This window comes from Lepidochelys kempii, chromosome 27, assembly GCF_965140265.1.
Source record: "Lepidochelys kempii isolate rLepKem1 chromosome 27, rLepKem1.hap2, whole genome shotgun sequence".
NCBI lineage: Eukaryota > Metazoa > Chordata > Testudines > Cheloniidae > Lepidochelys > Lepidochelys kempii.
The window spans coordinates 12292548-12305270 of NC_133282.1; the positions used below are offsets into that span (position 1 = coordinate 12292548).

Consider the following 12723-nt stretch of genomic DNA (forward strand, 5'->3'; position numbering starts at 1 on the left):
CCTCAAAGCACTAATGCCCTTGGGCAAGGCCCTGGTAGGCCCCGGACCACCACGACCAATTCTGGTCCTGCATGTTCAAGACAGAGGAATTCAGTCTGAATCAGGGCTGCTAGCTCAATCGGGGAGACGGCAGAGCTGAGCTCACGGCATGAAGTTAAAGGAACTCGGCTTGTCCAGCCCAGCGAAGGCTGAGCCAGGAGACGAGAGCTCTCTGGACCTACATGAGGTGGCCCCAATGAAGCTTAAGGACAATGTAGGCTCAAGAACAAATGAGGATAAACTCTCCAGGAGTAAATTGATGCTGCAAAGGAAAAGGTTTCTAACCCCCAGAGGAGGGCAGCTCCGGAGCAGCCTCCCAACAGCGGGGGTCAGGGGGGTCAACAGTGTAAATGTTTGAGACTTGAGACTGATTTATCAACCCCTATGATAGCAGGGGCTGCGCTCCGTGACCCACCCATTCTCCCTCCAACCCAGCAGGCCCACAACCATGAAGGTATTTAGATGCCTAACTCCCACTGAAATCAATTCGAGTTAGACACCTAGATCTCTTTAAGGATCTGGACCTTACTCATCAGAGCCCAGAGACCAAGCTCAAGAAACCGCTTGTTAGGATATAGATATTCAGGCCTGTCTGCAAAGGAATTTAGGTGTATTCTTATCACTTGGCTAGTTATAGAGGTATAAAAGAAAGAATCAAAATCACTGTCTGCCGGTGTAAGGTCCTTCTCTTACTGTGACAGTCTGAGGCCCTGTTCTTAGGCTAAGGCCCTTGGCTAAGCAACAGAGGCAGCCATAAACTGGGAAGCGACCGGACACCTCCTCACATCCCAAACTAGTCACATTGAAAGAAGGTGCTATTGGGCTGTTAGGATACAATCCTGTCCTGATAGTGCCTATCACCTCCAGAGAAAGGGAAGTGCCTAGAAGATGTAAAAGGAAACTTAGTTTGATAGCATCCTGTCTGGCAAGAACTCACTTATCAATAGCTGGGATGTGAAATCCTCACGTCTGTGTTGTTTTGTCATTATAGTTCCCACTTTGCTTTTGTTTGTCTGTATAATTTCTGTCTGGTTCTGTGATTGTTTCTGTCTGCTGTATAATTAATTTTGCTGGGTGTAAACTAATTAAGGTGGTGGGATATAATTGGTTACATAGTCATGTTACAATATGTTAGGATTGGTTAGTTAAATTTCAGGAAAATGATTCAGGAAAATGATAAGGTATAGCTAAGCCAAACTCAGGTTTTACTATATAGTCTGCAGTCAATCAGGAAGTGAGGGTGTGGGTGTGGGGAGGGGAAATGGGAACAGGGAATGGGGGTGGGGAAATTGGAATCATGTTTGGCTAAAGGGGGAAATGGGAAAGGGGGTAAGGAAATTGGAATCATGTTTGGCTAAGGGCAGGAATGGGAACAGGGACACAGGTGTAAGGCTCTGTGGTGTCAGAGCTGGGAAGGGGGACACTAAGGAAGGAAACTGGAATCATGCTTGCTGGAAGTTCACCTCAATAAACATCAAATTGTTTGCACCTTTGGACTTTGGGTATTGTTGCTCTCTGTTCATGCGAGAAGGACCAGGGAAGTAAGTGGGTGAAGGAATAAGACCCCTAACACCGCTCCTTCCCCACCAATACATCAGAAGCAGGAAGCCTTCCAAACAATCAGGGGGGGCCACTGGATGATCGAGGTGCTTAAGAAGCACTCAAGGAAGACAAGGCCATTGCGGAGAAGCTAAATGTGTTCTTTGCATCGGTCTTCACTGCAGGAGATGTGAGGGAAATTCCTGCACCTGAGCCATTCTTTTTAGGTGACAAATCTGAGGACCTGTCCCAGATTGAGGTGTCAGTAGAGAAGGTTTTAGAATAAATTGATACATTAAACAGTAATAAGTCACCAGGACCAGATGGTATTCACCCGCGAGTTCTGAAGGAATGAAATCATGAATGGCATGGAGAAAGTATTACTTGCTCCTTCACATAATGCAAGAACCAGGGGTCACCCAAAGAAATGAATAGGCAGCAGGTTTTAAACAAACCCAAGGAAGCATTGCTTTGCACAACGCAGTTAACCTGTGGAACTCATTGCCAGGTGCTGTTAGGAAGGCCAAAACTATAACCAGATTCAAAAAAGAGCTAGAGAGGTTACTGAAAGACAGGTCCACCCCTGGCTATCAGCCAAGATGGTCAGGGATGCAACCCCATGGTCTGGGAATCTCTAGCCTCTCTTTGCCAGAAGCTGGGAATGGACGACAGGGGATGGATCACTGGGTGGTTGTCTGGTCTCTTCGTTCCCTCTGATGCATGTGGTGCCGGCCGCTTTTGGCAGACAGGACACTGGGCTAGCTGGACCCTGGGCCTGACCCAGCATGGCCGTTCTCATGTCTTCTTGGCCAATCTGCCTCACCCCACAACATCACTGCCCTGACTGGGGCAATAACCTTCCACAGCTGCAGCTCCCCGCGGGGTTTCCAAATCTCACTACCGCAGCGACATCTGGCGGCCAAAGAAAATATGATCGCTCCTGCCGAGATTCTCCCGAGGTCAAACTCAGATTATCATCATTGGTATTGGGGCAGCCCCCAACAGCCCCCGCCCTGGACCAGGACCCCTGTGTGCTAGGCGCTGTGCAAACACAGATTATTAGTTAGATTGCCCCCCTCCTGCAACCCAGCCCCCACTGCACCATGCTTAAAAAAAATGCATCTTTCCTTTCTAGGTGTTGCAGTTTGCAAATGGGTTAATGTCAGCACCCAGCGGGCCAGGTTCTGTTCCCCAGGATGCTGGTGTAGTGTCTTCCACAATTTGGCTGTAACGAATCCAAAGGAGGATTCCTTATGGAGGCAGCTGGCCGCTAACGGACCCTGGTTCCCAGGCTAATCAACAACCCACCTTTGCTGCCCAGTGTTACCATGTAGGCCCTGGCCTAGAACCCAGTTCCGAAAGAGGCTGTAAATTAGACACCGTTGCTCTGGCTTTGTGCTGGCAGAAGCGAGAGAAGTATCAGGCCTGGTGGCCTGAGACCCCCTACCCCCCAACCTGAAGCTCCATTTATAGTCCAGAAGGTGCTTGGTAGGGATGGGCAGGATGGCCTAATGGGGAGCACCATGAATAAGCACCTAGGAGTGGTGGGTTCTAGTCCCAGCCCTGCTCCTAGCAACTCACCTTCCCTCTCTGTAAAATGGGGTAATGAAACTGACCACCTTTGTAAAACACTTTGAGATCTACTGCTGAAAAGTGCTACGTATGGTGAATACCCAGAGTGTGCATCTGTGGTTTAAGCCTGGGGGTGGGGGGGTGGAAGGTGGACTGTAGGAAACTGCATGTTACAAATCAAGGAGCAATTTTTATTTGACACCATCATAACCGCTCAAGCATATTCACATCAAGGCGCAGTGACTCCAGCCCTCCAGTACCATAAAAGAAACAAACTCCAGTGATCAACAGCAAAAAAACCCCAAATACACGCTTAATAATTTAATATCCCCAGCCGAGGGCACAGAGGGAGTGTCAGAGAGTGGTCAGCGTAGGAAACTCTCATTCTTGCAGGTTCCTTTATTGTAAACCAGGGTGACACCTCCTAATTAAAGCATTGTGTGATGCCTGCAAGAACGCCCCCTAGCAAGAGCGCACAAGCGGAACGTGCTCAGCGGCTAGGGAGTGCTGGGAACAGAACGTTTCATGCCCATGGATCCTTCCAGCCGACGGAGCATGAAAACTCAGCTGCACGGTTGGGATGGGAAAGGGAGGCCCGGGGATGCCTGCAGCAAGCTGAGGGGGCCACGTGGGGGCAGAGTGCTGACTGGGGCAGGATCAGCGGTAACCCTGTGAAAACATCCCCTGCCAGGCCTTTCCTGTTGCAGGACCCCTGGGGTCAAGTCCTGTGCTACTCCCTAGGAGTAGCTGGAGAGGGGACCACGGGCTCTAGGCTTAAGCAGATCCAGCTACCAGAAAGTGGGGACCATGAATGGGAGGAAGCTGGTGCTGCAGCTACAAAGAGCCCTGAGGTTCCCCCGACTTAGCAGCACCTCCCTAGACAAGGGCAGATTCAGCAGGACGCAGAGCAGACTTTTCTCTAGTTGCATTGGCTCCAGCAGGGCTAACGGGTGGGGGGGGGCATAACGCCACACAGGGATCAAGGCTGCAGTAGCCTCAAATCAGCCCCTGCAGTTTAAGGCTCAAAGCGAGATCCCAGCCTGCAGCCTTGGGATCAGAGTTGGGGCGCATAGGGCCCACAGTCTGTTCCTTCAGAGGAGTCAATAAAGATCAGGCAGTGTTTGACCCCTGCATCCGGCTGGTTACACCGCCAAGCCTCAGCTGAAAAGAGCCCTTACCTGTCCCGTCCTTGGAGGGGAGCCGAGACCTGCTGCTTGCAAGTCGATGGGGAGGGACCATCCCGCGGGGATGACAAAGCCTGGCCTTGCCCCCCCCCCCCCCACCCCAACATCCACCCTTCCCAGACCGAAAGCACGGCTCTCCATGGGTGGTACCCCAGTAACAATCGGCGAACGGCTGCTCTCCGCCCCAGACAAAGGACGCCCGGGGACAAGCCGGGAAAGGTACCAGTAGCTGTCACCTAAGAAACTTCAGTGGCAAAACATCCAGTGTGGCGCAAGGAGGGGGCCGTGATGAGGCTGAAGGGTGTTGCCTTGGCTCATCCCCCTACAGGAGCAGGGGGTTCCGAGTAGGGGAGCCGCTTCCCCTCTTCTGTCTGGGTGCAGAATGCCAGGGCCATTGCCGGCGGCTGAGCGGGGGGCGTTGGCAGGTCCCGGGGAGAAGCAGCGACCATGAACGTGCACCAGAGACCGCACGGGTCAGGGCGAGTGTCCGTGTGCTGCATTCACCGCCAGCCGAGCGAATCGGGGCAAGCGAGTCTGTGCACGAGGGGCCGTGCGTGCAGACGGATCCCGGAGGAGGAGCATGCTCTGTGCACTAGTCATCTGTGGGCAAGCATGGGACAGCGGCGGGGGTGTCAGGTGGTTCGTGGGCGTCTTGGGGTCTCGTCACAACCCACACCAAAAGGCTGCAAGCTTCCAAGTGTGTGCGGGGACTTGATTGCATGAGAGCTCATCTCCGTGTGTGTGTGTAAAGGGCAGGCAAAGCAATGCTCTGTGCACCCAAGAGCTTCGGGTAAGACCCAACCATCTGTGCACAAGTGCACGGCCGAGATGCCGAGGGGCTGTGCGAGACCACACGCTGTCTGTGCGTAAGGAGGCACTTTGCAGTACACGCGAGCGTGACAGAGAGCGAGAGAGTTGGGGGCAGGGTGAGGGCTGGGGCCCAGACCGAACACACAGCAATTATGCCCAGGCAGAAGAGTGTGTCTATATGTGTGAAATAATCCATTTGTGCAAAACAAAAGCCCCTCGTGTTCCCACTGCCGGGTCTCGTGTTGCACGGCTGCTCCCAGGCCCCTCGAGAAAGCTTTGGGGTTGCCGTTCTATGCGGTATAACTTAGGATAAATAACATGTCCTTTGCTGACAGGGGGCTGGTCCCTGGGCTAGTTACACATAGCAGCGACGTGGTCATGGGGCAAGCCGAGCAGACAGGGTGGCGGGAGGGGGAGGGAGGGGTCAGTAGTACTTCTCCGACTCCTGCCAATTTGTTACCCAGTGTTTCTTGTGCTTCCGGGGCAGGAAGCCGTCAGCAGGCCGGTAGCGCTCCTCCTGGCGGATCCGCACCGCGTGGTACTTGGGCATGATCCGGTAATAGCGGGTCCGCTTGAAGAAGTCACACTGGGCAGAGGGGAGAGGAAGGGGATGGAGGTTAACATCAAACTTCAATGGCCAGAGAAAGAAATCAGAGCGGGAGAGTGAAATCAGAAAGAGAAATCAGGGACAGAAATCAGAGTGGGAGAGAGAAATCAATCAGTCAGGGAGCGAGAAATCAGGGACAGAAATCAGAGAAACAGCTGAAGGAAATCAGAGACAGCACGTGAGATCAGAAAGAAAAATGAGCTCAAAATCAGAGAGATGAGAGGGAGAAAAAGACCAAAGAAAAGAGAGAAAGAAATAAAGATCAGAAAAATAGAAACAACTACAACAAAAGGAACAAGAGCAAACGAGAAAAGAGAGACAGAGACAGACTTTGACTCTTTCCCCGGCAGGAGAGACAACAGAATCCAGAGGCTGCTCTGAGAAACATTTGGTCAGTGATGCTGGAAAGGGGGAGACAGACATTAGCGTTAGTTAAACGGCAGCACAGTTGGACAGACAGCCACAGCTGGACGGCGTGCGTGGAATTGCCGGTTCTCCTTCCCATCTGCAGTTCTATCCCCTGGGCAGTCAGCGGCGGTTTGGTCCTTCGTGGGAAGATCCCGACTCCCTCATTCGGCATCAGCACCCCCTAGCATCACAGCAGCATCCTGGGCCACTGTTCTACCCTTCTCTCGATTCGGGTTTCTTCTGACTCTGCCCACTGGTGCAGCTGTCCCACGCACAAGGCTCAGCTCACACCATCACACAGGTGAGGGATAGTGACGCGTCAGGCACGAGGGTGGCGATGCCCTTTTAATCCAGCCGGGCAACGCGTGCAAACGGTCATGGGGTGCCACAAATGCGCAGCACCCTCTCCCTCCTCACCCCCACCCCGAGGTTTGGTGCTGTATCCTCCCCAGGTACTCCTCTTTTGCATCATCGGGGCTTATACGGCAGGGCCCTCGGGGCAGATCCCGAGCTAGCAAAGAGCGAGACAATCGCAAACGTGGGTTAGAGCCAACTGAGTGGAACAGCGGACACACACATACACTCTGAGCCCCCATGGAGCCTGTGCAGAGTCCAGCGGCAGGTGGAGGGGAGCCAGGGAAAAGCAGAGGGGGATTAGGGTTAGGGGTGTGCCAGCGAAAATGCAGTCAGATGATTTGTTCCCTGGCTGCGAGGGTATCAGACCAGACCACACACAGAGACTCAGTGGAAACTCAGTGGGCCCCTCAACGGAGAGATGCAGCCCAGACAGGGAAAGGGTTAATAGGAGAAGGCATGACAGAGACAGGGAGGAAGTGAGAAGTCAATATCCCATAGGCCCCGCCCCTTTGTGTGTTGCCCCGCCCCCCATTCATTACCAAGAGGATGGAGTGGGCTCTCAGGGCAAAGGGGCAGCCCCGAGCTAGTAGTCATCTGTCAGCCGCTCCGTTTCAGACGGCTGGATCTTCATCTCCGCCTTCTGGCCCTTGGCCTCGTACATGGCCCGGGTGCTCGCCCTCCGGAAGAAGCCGCACTACGAGGAAGCAGGTGACACTGGTCAGGGGCAATGGGTGGCGGGGAATCCCTTGGGAGGAAAGGCTCCAGCCCACAGGTGGCTGCTTCTCAGTGGCAGACGGGCTGATCTCTTGCGTGTATCGCTTGATATAGGGCTCTGGGAACCCTGCGTAGCAGGGCTGGATCGGGGAGGCGAGTTGGGGATATGGACGTACTTCCTAATCAGCTGGGTCATTTTGGCTTCCCATTGAACAAGCTCAACTGAACTCTGCTCTGAGAGATGGCCCCTTCTGACTCACCTGATCTGCTCCCCCGTGATGCCTGAAATACCCGTTCGCTCCCACTAGCCTAGTGGAGTGGAAGCAGCAATCCGGATTCTATTCTGGATCATGCATCATCAATTAAGTTCCTACTGTGCAACTGAAGGGGGGAAAAAAACAGCTTAACTCTCAGATCCCCAGGTGGCACTTGCAGGGTTAGGAGTAGTCTTCCCCAGGGCCCCCTCCAGAATTTGGAGCAGCCCAGTGGGGTGGGAGTGGAGGCAAAGGTGGCTTTACACCACCTTTTAACCTCCAGGATTCTGGGGCTGGTGGGATAAGGTAGAGCAGGCCATGGGACTGCTCTAATTTACACCCCAAGGGACCATCGTGCAGCTGAGAAAAGCTGGAGCTCAGAGCAATGCGGCCACACCCCAACCATCTCTGGACCATGTACCTAGCATATTCTAGTGCTGGGAAGAGCGCAGGGCAGCAGTGTTGGGGGATTCCCCAAGCTGGGGTGATCTCTGGGGTTTCCAGCTCCTCTATGCCGCCCAGTATCAGGACTGCTATCTTGCAAAGCCGTCAGCCGTGATCCCCGAGAGAGGAGAATTCGCTTTCCAAAGCTGAACTGTATTTAAACAATACAGCTGGAACACCAGACGTGCAATCCCACGGGGGTATTCACACAGCTCAACCGGGCCCAGGGGAGGCTCACGGCATTCTCTGCTCCGAACGCACGCTGGACAAGCCCCAGAGACAGCAGGGGTTGAGAGAAGCCCAAAACTTCCTCAGCCCCACCCCCAAAAATGGCAGTTTATCCCAATTTGCTAGAACCCAGTCAAGCTAAGCAGAGGTGGAACGGAGAGCTCCAAGGAACAGCTCAGATGCTGCTGCAGGGAGTGATGCTAGTGATTCAATAGGGGGCACTGTTCTCATGCCCTGGCATAAAGCAGAGGCTCCCGACTGCCAATCATTCCTCGATGTTTCATATAAGTGGGGCGTTAACCCCATTCCACCTGGGGTAAATACAGTCAGTCTCCCTAAATCCCCTTCTGATGCTCTTCTGCATCTTGTCTGACAGCCTAGTTGTGTGCTGCTAAACAGCGGCCATGATCCACCCCAGAGGTGGCTGCATCTCAGCGGCGGGCGAAGAGATCTCTGTGTGTCGTCTGCAAAGGACTCCGGGACCCTTCACGATGAAAAACTGCGGGGTCGCCAGCCTAGCCTGAACCTCTCTAGGCTGAGAATCTCTCGAGAAGCAGCTTTCTATAGGGCCCTCACGCTGCTGAAACTGGGGGCCTCGGAATGCGTTACGGACGCGGTCACCGGGTTGCAGGGCTCATGGTCCACCGGTGTCTTGAGCATGCCAGGCCTCAGCGCTGTTCCCACAGCTGTGTCACTCACTCCCAGCGGCTCCTGTATCAGCCTAGACGGAGAGCAGGAATCCCTCACCCCCCGCCCTGCGCTCCGAAGGGAACAGCAGCCCCTCTCACCTTCCACAGCAGCAGGATGATCAGCCCCAGCAACAGCAGCCCTGCCCCTACCGCCACCAGCACCAGCCACAGCTCGATCTCCACCGGCTGCTCCTCGACCAGCTCCGAGTCGATGTCCACGAAGAACTGGGAGCCAAACACAATGAACAGAGAGGATGGGACGGCAGCTGCACAACTGTGCACCTGGCTGGGGGGGGGCGGGGGGGGCGCGGGGGAGGGAGGAGCTCCTGGCTATTGTCGTCCCAGCCTCTCCCAGCAGGAGGCGCTGTCGGGGGTGGTGCAGGAGAGCTGGCTATGGGGACTGGGGACTCCCAGCTACTCCAGTTCCAGCCACTTCCAGCAGGAGGCGCTGTCGGGGGATGGTGTAGAAGCACTGGCTATGGGCGGGGGGGGACGGGACTCCCAGCTACTCCAGTTCCAGCCACTTCCAGCAGGAGGCGCTGGAGGCAAGAGCAGGCAAACACACGCCCTGCACCCAGAGAAGGAAGCAATCCGGGCTCACTCACCCGCACCGTGTGGTTCTTCATGTTGATGGTGGGAACGTTTGTCTTGAGGAACAGCGTCGCCAGCCCATCCACCTTGACACGGTCAAAGTCACTGAACTCCTGTGGAGGCCGGGGTGGGGGGACAAGGGTGGGGAGCGTGAAATGGGGCGGCTTGTAACCTGGGCCAGGAGTGTATCTCCACTTTAACACCCTCCCCCCCATCCTTCTCCCCCACCTTGGTGCTGATGAACCCCGATGGCCCTGCAGGTCCAGCGTCGTCCTTGGAGCAAATACTGCCTGGCCAAGCTTCCAGGCGAGAGGCAAGCTAGGCCCTCTGGCTCATTCTGCCCTCGGCCCCACTGCAGAGATTGCTGGGAATGGGGACGAGCGATGCCAGCTGGAGTACGGGATAGGGGGGTGGCCATTGCCGCTAGGAACCCAGTTGAGACCTCCCAACTCATTGCATGCAGTGTCTGGTCACTGCCTTCCCTCCATCATATTCCAGCCAGCGGCCTAGAGGGGCTTGGCACCACAGGGACCCCGGCAGTGCCGGACCAACCATCCATCCCAGTACCCCATCTCTGACAGCAGCCAGCACCAGCTGCCTCTGGGGAAGGTGCAAGAAACCCCTGCAGCGGGCTGATGTGGAGCAATCTGCCCGGGCAACCCTGCTCTCATCCTGATAGTGCAAGATTAGCTTAAACCTGAGTTTGTTAGTGTTTATAGGGATACTCCTGCTATCCATATAAATGGCTGAGGCCTCTGGTAATTTTGCTAAGTTTCTGGCTCCAATTTTATCTTGTGGCCATGAGTTCCGCCGACTAATTGTGCTTAGTGTGAATCCGTCTTTCATGAATTTTAAATATCTCATCGCTGATTTTCCCCCCCCCCCATTGATAAAATCCACCCTCCCAGAGCGGTAGGGGACCCTGGGCAGTTTGGCGCTGACCTCAATGAAGGTGCTGTTCCACACCCGCGCTCGGACGCTGACAGTCGTCGTGTGCCTGGAGTCCCAGATGGGGCACTGGAACCAGATGCAGCGAGACGATCCCTTAGAGCAGCTCTGGGGGCGGGAAACAAAAAAGGCCGGCGGGTTAGTGGGCGGGTCCAGGCGGATGTACATAGGAGGGTCTTCCCAAGGGGAAGCGTCTCTGTGTCAGAGCAGCTCGCCCAGACAGCAACGCCCATTCCAGGCTGGGCTAGGAGCTTGTGAAGAGAAGTCGGGGTGGGGGAGCTTCTGAAATGAATCAGTGCTGGATGGTTAGGCCCCAACACCATGTGCAGAATATCGATCAGTTACAGCCCTGATCAGCTGACACTCTTTGACACCACACCATTGTAACCCTGGCAACTGCCCTGGGAGACAACTGCCCTCTAGTGGGCACAATCAGAACTACTCAACCATGTGTCATAGATCTCACACTGCCACCAGCTAGCGGAGATTCCCCCTGAGCTCTTGGGCTTCTGGAGCAGGCGGAGCTGGGGTCTATCCCACAGTCATTGTCTCTGGAGTTGGGGTCCGTGAAGGACAGGCTATGGATTGCGCTGGGTGTGTGAATAGTGAGACACTACCAGGGACCCCAGCTCTCCTCCGGGGCCGGGCTGAAGCTGCCAGGAGACCAGCACTCACCAGCAATGTTTCCGACTTGGCTTTCTTGGAGGTGGCGAGGATGACGGGGGGCTCAGCCTGCAGCGCCGTCTCCAGGTCGCGCTTCTGCCGGGCAGAGCTGGAGAGGAGCTGGAAAGGAAGGGAGTCGGTTACACGCCGCCAGGGTCTGCACCTCATGGAGGGCTGAGCACGCTCCCGCACCCGAGGACGCAAAGCAGGGCAGAGGGCGCACGGGTTGGCGACCCCTCACCAGGGCTCAGAGTCCCACCTCTCTGGGGCAGAGGACACAGGAACCATTGGCCTGACTCCCTCCGCAGGAGGTCGCTCTGGAGGCTCTGCCCTGGAGGTGTTGGCGGCAGGCCATGCCTTCAGCTGCTGCCCACCGGCGCTTTGGGATGGCACTGCTCCCCGCGGGGCGGTGGGTGCCGATGCAGTGCAGCGAAGTTTAGCTGCAGGGTGGGGAGAGGCGGGGCAGGGCAGGGCGAGCCAGAGAAGAGGCACGAAAGGCGAGGGAGAGGGCGCGCCGGTGGGCAGGGAGCAGGGGCCGCCGAGCCTGACTCACGCTGAGGTTGAGGGGATTGATGACGCCCCCTGGTGGCTGGCAGTGCTGGTCCCCGTTGCCGCTCACGAGGATCTCCGTGGGGTAGAGCAGCCACTTGCCGTTGTGGATTTCGTAGGGCCACTCGAAGCCCAGGACGATGGTGCCCAGCGAGCCCAGAGACTCCCCCTTGGTGCTCACCTGCAATGCAAAGCCCAGTTGGGACGTGGCCACCGCCTTCTCCCCCGGCGACGCTTCCCCATCGGGAGCCTCCGTACCTGGAAATTGAAGCTGACCGGGCTCCCCACATCCAGCTCGCTCTTCATGGCGGACTCCCCCATCACCTTCCCGCTGAAGGATGTCTGGAGGGGTGGGGACAGCCTGCCAGGGAGGAGAGCAGCTGGGGTCAGCAAGGCAGGGCAGGGGAGACTGCTGCTGCGGGAGGGGACGTGGGGCGTAGGAAGGGGTGATTTGCTGGGGTCTGCATGAACTAGGTTCAGAGCTGGAAGTGGCAGGCTGGGCTTGGGGGGCCCTGAGTGGGACCCAAGCCGGGCATAGAGGGCCTAGACCCAGGAGCAGCCCAGGCTGGGTAGATGGGAGCAATGCCTGGGGGTACGCAGGGTCTCTTCATCAACGGCTGTAGAGGAAACACACTCCTGGGCTAGGCCTCTCAGTTCCATGCAGCCCCAGCCCCTGCCCAGATTCCTTATGGGGCGCCAGCCTCTGAGCAGGGCGAGATGTGGGGCCCAGCACCCGCAATTCACACTCCCTGCACCCAGTTCTCACTGGAGACAGAGGTGCCTCCCGGGGGCTGGAATTCGGGGACCCACGAACCCGCTGAACTGAGGGGGGCACGAGCCCCAGAGATACGCACAGGGTGAGAGACGCCTGGACGGTGTAGTCCACCTGCAGCTCGGCCCACACTGGCTGCAGATCCTCCTGGTAACTCAGCCTGCCGAGACAGGGCAGAAATAACATCACGGGGCAGTTCGTACCTCGCTCCCTGCTCTGGCTACAGACACACACGAGGTTCTTCAGCCAGACCCCATCAGCCTCAGAGCCCGTAGGGGGCGCTCTCCGAGCCCTGAGCCGATGCTGACCCCAGAGCGGCGCTAAGGGGCGCTGCGCTGCAGGGAACGGTGTGGGT

The 12723-nt window shown here is 56.3% G+C and overlaps 1 protein-coding gene across 3 annotated transcripts in view; it reads right to left on the minus strand.

Annotated features, from left to right (window-relative positions):
• Positions 1-3320: 3320 nt before the first annotated feature.
• ITGA3 (integrin subunit alpha 3) overlaps positions 3321-12723 on the minus strand; it is a 44134-nt gene continuing 34731 nt past the window's right edge. For 2 of the 3 annotated variants that reach the window (XM_073326356.1, XM_073326358.1), the window contains exons 18-25: positions 12451-12528; positions 11855-11957; positions 11601-11777; positions 11060-11167; positions 10379-10492; positions 9451-9549; positions 8945-9070; positions 3321-5730 (exon numbers count right to left, since the gene is read on the minus strand). In XM_073326356.1, the coding sequence (XP_073182457.1) occupies positions 5569-5730; positions 8945-9070; positions 9451-9549; positions 10379-10492; positions 11060-11167; positions 11601-11777; positions 11855-11957; positions 12451-12528 (967 nt within the window). In that variant the 3' untranslated portion in view covers positions 3321-5568. Of the gene's footprint in view, positions 5731-7055; positions 7211-8944; positions 9071-9450; positions 9550-10378; positions 10493-11059; positions 11168-11600; positions 11778-11854; positions 11958-12450; positions 12529-12723 lie in introns of all 3 variants that reach the window. The other variant, XM_073326357.1, reaches the window with a different exon arrangement.